At 44.2% G+C, this 8,605-nt stretch overlaps 1 protein-coding gene across 1 annotated transcript in view; it reads right to left on the bottom strand.

Moving 5' to 3' along the window:
* Positions 1 to 2,550: 2,550 nt before the first annotated feature.
* Positions 2,551 to 8,605, bottom strand: part of LOC115100362 (dimethylaniline monooxygenase [N-oxide-forming] 5-like) — a 70,197-nt gene continuing 64,142 nt past the window's right edge. Inside the window, exon 8 of the mRNA XM_029618782.1 lies at positions 2,551 to 3,191. Coding sequence (XP_029474642.1) covers positions 2,801 to 3,191 — 391 coding nt within the window. The 3' untranslated portion in view covers positions 2,551 to 2,800. The remainder of the gene's footprint in view (positions 3,192 to 8,605) is intronic.

Here is an 8,605-nt window from a genome sequence, read left to right as displayed (position 1 = left end):
TAGTGGCGGGCACCCTGTACCAACAAAAGATCGTTTTTTGTAATGTTTATGCCCCAAATATGTATTCTCATGGGTTTTTTGTTTCCCTGATAAATGTACTGGCTGACTTTTCAGATTACAGCTTTAACATAGTTGCGGATAAGCACCTGGATATCACCCCCACCTAAGTATCCCTCTAGGGCTGATAATACAGAAGGAATTAACCTGTTGTGTCAGGAATTGCACCTGATCGATGCTTGGCGGATACTTCATCCACAAGACTGTGATTTTACCTTTTTTTCTCATCCCCATCGTACATACTCTAGGCTAGATTATTTGTTGATCTCGGATCAATGCTTCCCTAGAGTAAAAGAGGCTAATATTGGGACCATTTCCTTGTCTGACCACACCCCTGTTACGATGATCCTTCAGTGGGGTTTGGGGGCCCGCCCCCCATTTTCATGGCACATGCGGCTGGACCTATATTTGGATAAGGAGTTCCATAAATATTTGCAGGCCAGCTGGAGGGAATATGTTGAACACAATGTTACTTCAGAGGTTTCCCCTACGACAGTGTGGGACGCGGAGAAGGCGGTCATTAGGGTGGCTGTGATCGCCTACGTAGCCAAGAGAAACCGGCAATGTAACGCAAAAATCCTAAGACTTACTGCGGTTCTTAAGGCCGCACAGAGGAATTGGCCAGAGGTGCCTCCTCCTCTGAATCCTCAGAGTCCCCCTCCATAGTGTTTGGATGGGCCGTTATACCTAGGATTCTCCAAACCCTCAAAGAACTGTTTTCATGTGAAATCCTTGATCTTTTCCTGGGTCATGATCCAAGGGATGCCTCCAGCTGCCACCCCGTGGCTTTCCTGGCTAGGTATGCTTTGTGCAGCAGCACAAAGTCCGATGAAAAGGCTGAAGAATTGCCAGAATCTTCCCCCAGGAGGTCTCATCCTCACCTGACTGTGCTCCCTGCCTTTCCTCAGAGCTCTGAATGGCAGGGGACAAAGGCAGCTCCTGCAGCAGCTGCAAACGAGGACAAAATGGCTGCCATGCCCGTGCTAATCAGGAAGTCGGCCACGGCCTCTCCAGATGCTCCAGCAACTTCTTTAGGTCCCTGCTGCTTTTTGGGCACTGCCATAGCCTATCTCGAACTGCCCTCTCCACCAGAGAGGCAACAGGAACTAAGGTTGGTTCGGGAAAGCCTTGCGTGTGCATCGCCGCATGAAGTGCACTTGTTGCTGCTGGCCATGTCCCAGCCTTCCCTGACCGCATGTTTGCTGCGAGCCACTGCTGAAGAACAACTGCCCCAGACCTGGGAACCATGCTGCTGCAGAACCGGCACCTGCACAACCCTGCTGCTCGATCCTCTTCCCCTCAAGTATGGTGGGTTTTTTTTAATAAAACTTTAAAAAGAAACAACAGCTATCTCTATGGTAGCCAGAAGAAAGTGGCTGAAGAACTGCAGCAGGTTTTACAAGTCCTCCTGGGGGAGAGGGAACTGGCACCACCAGCTGTCTACCCCCTGTGGTGAAAGGACTGAGCTATACAAGGGTTCCCAATCCCCTGCTCATCCCCCTCAGAACCAGGAGGGATGGCCCTACCAGGACCGTATTCTAGCTCTTATTTATTATTATTTTTTAAGCTAAACTAAATTTCTAGACTGTAGGTTTTGCATCCCTACCATCTGCTGGAGACGGAGAAATACTGAGGGACTGCAGATGACACACTAGGTTATATGGCAGTGTCAGTAAAACTTTCTCTGTCTCCATCTGCTGGAGGGGAGGAAAAGCCCAGGAGTCTGGACTGATCTGGGTATGAACAGGAACAGGGAATCCAACCCTCATAGCTCCCTTTTGGCTTAGACAGATTTTGGTTTCCAGTTCTTTATAATCTGTTCCTGAGAAAACCAAGAAGTTGGACATTTTTTTCATTATATAGAGCCAAGAAGTGTTGCTCACCCTAACATCCAGGTTCTGGCCCTTACAACTTAGATAAGTTGTTCAAAAATCTATCTTTCTGACTTCTAGAAAGTATTCCATTAGGTTTAGAAAAGCATTTGTTGTTTCTCTTCTGTTAAAATTATAGATTATTTCAATTTTTTAGTCATTTAGGGTCTGATATTAAAAAAGCTGAGTTCCCAGATTTAGGCGTCTAAATTAGGAGCCTCTTTTCAGACAAACATAGGAGTCTAAGTTTTCAACTGAAAATGTATATACATTTAGGAGCTTAAAAATTTAAGGTTTGCTATTCATTATCCTAAATGTAGGATCCTCAATTAGGTGCCTAGTTCTGAAAATCAGAGCTAAACTCCTTTGTTTCCCACATTTCCTTAGCTACCTACTCTTTCATTTCTTAAATTTAGGAGTCTAATGAAACCAGGACCCTAAATATAGGTACTAGGCTGTACTAAATTTTCAAAAGAGATAACAGAAGCCTAACTCCAAAGGTTAGGAGCCTAAACACTTTGAAAATTGGCCACTTAGATTTTATACTGTACTTTTATGTCCTCTTCTCCCCCCCCCCCCCCCCCATACGCATACAGTTAGAATAAAATTGATATCACAGAGCCCAATATTAGCTGGGAGCTGACAGTCACTAATGTACATGGCATTCTTTAAAACAGAGCTACAGGAAAGACGTTTAATACTAAAGAAACATGCAAAAGAATATCCCAAACTATTAAAAATAATATTAAACATGGATATGGAAAGAGGAGGAAAACTCATAATGGTAACAGAAGCTATTTCTAACATGTCAAAGAAGTAGAGGGAAAAGGAGAAGAGAAATAAAAGGTGACAAAGAAGAAAAAGAAACTTAATCAGTTGAATTTAAGCATGTTCCTTTTCCTTCTCAATAATCTAATAATTAGAAATATCGGAAAACTGCAGCAAAGAAGAGCCAGTACTTTAAGAAGTAAAGGGATTGAAGAGGATTGCTCCATTGTTTTATTATCCAGTTGTCGAGTTTTTGTGGGTTTGATAATTCGGTCTCTTTGAGTCAGTATAGCTTGCCTGGCTCCTTCCCACTTTCCAGGTCCTCTCAGGCGGTACTGATATGGTGTACATGGTCCAAAGAACACTTCCTTGGCTAGCTTTGGATCCGTAAGGAGAAGGGAGAGCAAGTTGGGCTTCACATCTATCTGTGTGGCAAGTTCATCCAAGTATTCTATGAAGTCCACTTGTAAAGTGTGGCGTGGGCTATCCACATAACTGGGAAAGGAAGAGAAACACAATGATCAATACATCCTGCTTTCATAACTACAAATTACTCAACAAGAACCATAAGAAGAGTAGTTTTACTTTATTACCAGAATGATAAGCATCCTAGACAGTTATGTATTTGGTCACAACAGTCTGGGCAGCAGCATTTAACACCCTCACTTCCACCATTTAGTTTGAGACCAACCAACATCAAAGATCTCTTGAGACCTGGAATGCCTCAACGAGTTCATGGTCATTCAAGCTCCTTCTTTCTCCAATCTGCTATTAGTCTCCTACAGATGCACACCTATCCTTAACTCTCCCCACTGAGAGTATTCTTTGTTGCTTACACCTGTAGTCCAGACTACAGAGCCCAGGGGTGTCTATAGAATTTGGTCTACAGGTACCTGTTTATTTATTTACCTTCTAGCTAATCTTCAAAGTAAAACCACGCAGTTTCCTTTTGAAAATTAGCTACAAGTTATGTGGGGACGAAAGTACCCATAGACTTTGCAACTGCAATAAATGGGTTGGCGTCACACTTGAAAATATGGGTGTCGATTTGAAAGTGCAATCTACATGGGTCTTTTCCTTCCCCCAACTCATCTCCATCCTCAGCATGGCCCACTTTTGTGATGGCTAAAGCTAGTTGCCTAGTAACAATAGATTACTAGCAAGATTCTGTTTTAGACATTCTATCGTGTGAGTATTCCTATTCCATGAATACCCTGAATCTTGGCACTCAGAAAGATTCAGCATTGTCCTTACAGCCTCAGGTTAAAGCAGCATTGAAGGGTGCTATTTTAAACTCCACATGCTTCGGTATATGAAACCGTTTTAAGAGTCCGGTTTTAGAATAGTCGTTCAATCTCTAGTTATTACCACATTGGATTATTGCAATGCATTGCATGTTGGTCTTCCTCCCTCTACCTTGAAGGCCTTACAGTCAGTTCAGAATGTGGCCATCAGGATTATTACTGGCTCTTGATATCAAGACGACATAAACTTGAAAAAAAATGTGTTATTTTTTTTATTAGAAAGCATATCAGTTACATCAAGGAAGGTATATAAGAATAAGTAGAAGACAATTACAATTTACAAATTATTGAATTTGAACCCCCCCCCCTCCCCACAAATCCTCCGAACTGCATATGCCCGTCAATATTAGTATAACAACAAACCAATAATGCAATAACTGAAGAACATGAGCTTGTGATTAGAGAATGTACAGCCTTGGATATAATTAGGATGACAGAATTTGCTGGCGGTTGTTCGCCTGTAGGATGCTTGATGCTTTACTCAGGTCTTATCATATATAACTTTGTTGCATAGTTCTGCTGTTAAAGAGGACAGAAAACCTGACCATGTTTGTTGGTGAAAGAACTGCTTTTTAGTCAAACTCTCTCACAATTTTCCATTCTAACAGATATAAATCCAGCATGGATGTTCTCCAAGCAACGAAGTCTTGGCTTGTGTTTCACTGGAGGTGTATCTTGGCCTGGTGCAGGATTGGTACGGCCCTCTGGTCAGACCCAGAAAGCGCCTGCTACCAGGAGGCAGAGCACACTAGGAGACAGAGGCTAGCTGGAGCTTCACCAATAACAGTCCGTAGTTTCCTCAAGTTGAGCCCTTGGGTACCCGGACCGCCTGGACTAAGGTGGGCCTCAGATGGTCTCCCGGAGAGGTATCGGAGAGGTGTGCCTACCATGAGAAAGGATGTATGGCTGATGCAGTATGGATGAGCTAGACCTGAACCGGAAGCTCTGGAGACCTCAGGGAGGCAACCGTTCAGGGAGGTCCTCTGGGTGAGGCAGGCACGCCTGTAGGTCTAGCCAAGTGGAAGCCACGGTTGGTCTCTAAAGCAGGTTGGCCCACAGGTCGCAGGAGGCCAGAAGAGAGTGTCCGAGTGAAGCGCAAGGGTTAGAGCCAGAGTATCAGTCCAAGGGTGGTCAGCCAAAGCAGGGATCAATACCAGAATCAGTCCGTGCGAAGTCAAGGCAAGCGAAGGTCGGTTCCAGGCGGCAGACAATAGATTGGTCAGGCAGGCAGTGGTCAGTTTCAGGTGGCAAGCAGAAAGTGGTCAGGCAGGCAGAGGTCAGTACCAAAGTTCAGTCCGGATAGGTACTACCTGGGGATGATACAGGAACATGAAAACATTGGAACAGGAGACACTGGAAACACGGAGGCAAACTATCACACCAACGGTGTCGATCCAATTGCAAAGGCGAGGCTCTGGGGGAAGAGTCTCGCCTTAAATATCAGGGCTACATGATGTCATCTCTGGGCACCGTGGGCCGCGTTCCCGCACTGGGCCCTTTAAAGGGAAGCGCAGCCCCCCACGCATGCGCCTGGAGGCGGGGCCAATGCCAAGGCCCACCTAGTTACTCGAGGTGAGGTTTAGGTATTAGTGTAGGGGGTTAGGGGCCATTTTGGCATTCAAAGTGAGACGTACGAACAGAACAGTGCTCTCTTGTGAAGATTTGATGACCTTCGGAGTGAGGAAACTCACCCAAAGCTGAGATTTGTGCAATGTTCTCTCAACCTAGCTTGATGGACTCTCTACCTGGGTAATATCAAGCTAGGCTGAGAGAACATTGCACAAATCTCATCTTTGAATGAGTTTCCTCACCTAAACCTCACCTCGAGTTACTAGGTGGGCCTCCCATAGAGATATAAATATCTACCTAGTGTACATAGGCGACCTAATGAAAGAGGGCAGGTTCTCCCTCTTTCATTAGGTCGCCCTAACAACAGGGGGTACTGTGCAGCTTCAGCCCCTGCTTGCTTTTCATATTTCTCCCATACCAGTAAACCAGCATTCATATATTGATCATCCCACTCAGGATCCCCATAAGGACCTCTAATACACTGACGAGCTACATTCATATCTCTGGAAGATAAAGAACCCTGTTCTTTATCTTCCAGAGATATGAATGTAGCTAATGATCCAGAGATATGAATGTAGCTAATGTAGCTAATATGAATGTAGACCTAATGAAAGAGGGAGAACCTGCCCTCTTTCATTAGGTCGCCCTAACAACAGGGGGTACTGTGCAGCTTCAGCCCCTGCTTGCTTTTCATATTTCTCCCATACCAGTAAACCAGCATTCATATATTGATCATCCCACTCAGGATCCCCATAAGGACCTCTAATACACTGACGAGCTACATTCATATCTCTGGAAGATAAAGAACCCTGTTTTGGATACGGAGACATATCTCCTCTCCTGTCCTCAGTCCAGCTAGATAACCTATCCACCCATAAATCCACATAATATCTACTAGCTTCTTTCTCAGCCACTATTTCTTTTGGTGTTTGTTTACACACACTCTGGACTACCATAATCAGATCCCCTTTTTCATCTCTACAAGCTGTCTCTTCATCCTTCCCTTCATGTGTAATTACACAGCCCTGCGTCTTACATTTTCGGGGTGGCTGTTGTCTAGGAAAATAATTTCCTATCTTAATCGGTTTTGTCTTACCCTTTTCCCGTACGCTTTTATCCTCTCCTGACTAGTATGAGGGCATTATGGCTAGGTGCTCGCTCTCTCTCCTGACTAACGTTCCAGTGTATTTTAAAGGACAATCATCAAGCTCATTTCTTGGTTGGGGCCTCAAGAAAAGTTCTTTAGCCACTTTGCTTTTATTTGTATTTTAATTGCATTACAAAATATTTCAAAAAAATATATTTGGGGCTTATATCAGATTGGACTCTGATTTGGGCCAAAGATTCTCCTATAAAACTTCCATTAAATTTATTCAATAGCATTATTCGATCAATCCTCTTGTATGGGAATAAGATCTGGGATTTTTTATTAACCCTAAACAGTACAGAGCAGAACAGAACTCCTGCATCTCAAGTTCTGCAAACAAATACTCTGTTTCCACAGAAACACCACTAATAATGGATGCAGAGAACTAGGATATTTCCCCTTAAAATTCACCATATATTCAAATTTCAGCAATATCTCAGTAACAGCAATGCAAACTCCCTCCTCTACCAGGCACTCTCTGAAGTAGCATAAAATCCTGCAAAAAACAAACATTCTAGCAAACCAACTATTTCCAAACAGCACTAACACCCAGAACCTCAAACACTATCCTACCTACAAAAAGGTAGCACTGCAAATATTACACTGGGATAAGAACTCCAATACATCTCCTATTGGAACAACAGAAGAAAGTAGAATAGCAGATTGCTACCAATCCTTACACAAAAGCTACATACTAGCAGTATACCTCATCTTGACCATACATGCAGAGGAGAGAAAGACCACCAAATACAGAATAACTGACCGGAAAATAGAAATGTGCAAACAAAAATGAAATGGAACTCTCAAGAAGCTAGAGTACACATGCAGTGCAACACTGGAGAACTCAAAACAGGAATGAATTTCTTTCTGTACTAAGCAAAATAAGAAGTTAAGAGATGCATATTTCCAAAGCAGCATATTTCAGTCCTAAATTAGTAATGAAATGCTTTCTAGTACCTTTGTTTTCTTGTCAAAAGATATCTTATTTTCTCTTTTCTACATCTCCTTTAACCTTGCCCAGGGTTCCTTTTCCATTTCTTCTCTCTTCTCCTGTCTTCTTCACTTTATCCCCTGCATCTGTAAGATTTACCTTTCACTTTCATTTCTTTTCTTCATTTTTTTTTTACCTCTAGCCAATCATAGCTAGATTTCACCCCTCCTTCCCCTCATCTTTCAGTCAATCTCTCTCTTTTCTCCTCTCATCTATCCATCTTTCTCTCTTACTCCCACCACCTTCCTGTTGGAGGTTGTGGCAGCCTCGAGCTCGGGACGCTCAAGGCTTGGCACTCTTGTTGCGTGACGATGGGATGGAGCGCAACCTAGAGCTCTCCAACATAGAACAAGGAGAATGTGTGCCCTTGCAGAGAAGAAAGTCCAAGTCTGGGAATCAGGAACCCTGAATCCTCCGCTGACCTGCACACCAATGAGGCCATCAACGCAATGGTGGTCTATGAATGGTCCTCTGACCGTTCCAAGCCCTTTTGGACCTGCCACAGGGTGTAGCAGAGGCTGCAGGCTGGACATAGGTCATGGTGGAAGGAGGTTGGGATGAAGATAGGAACTAACAGGGATGAGCACAACCCTCAGGCGCCTTACACAGCACTTGGGACTGGTCGCAGATCACACTGTCCCCTTCATGCCCTACACAGCCAGGTGGCGGGTCACGGACCACGAGGAGAATGGGACAGGCTCGGGAAGTCTCATAGCGCAGGTTAGTAGAAACCCCTTGGATCCTCCGGAGTCGGGACTTGGGAAACGAGATAAAGCCTTGGAGCTTGGAAACTCAGAGTAAAAGCAGGGAATCTCCAAAGGTACAGGTCCCACCAGACCTGGAGCATTAGGACCGGGAACATGATGGAACTTGGGACGTCAGAACATTAAGTAACATC

This window comes from Rhinatrema bivittatum, chromosome 10 (genome assembly GCF_901001135.1).
Source record: "Rhinatrema bivittatum chromosome 10, aRhiBiv1.1, whole genome shotgun sequence".
Classification (NCBI taxonomy): Eukaryota; Metazoa; Chordata; class Amphibia; order Gymnophiona; family Rhinatrematidae; genus Rhinatrema; species Rhinatrema bivittatum.
Note: the sequence above shows the minus strand (reverse complement) of the source record. Positions and strands in the feature narration are given on the sequence as shown.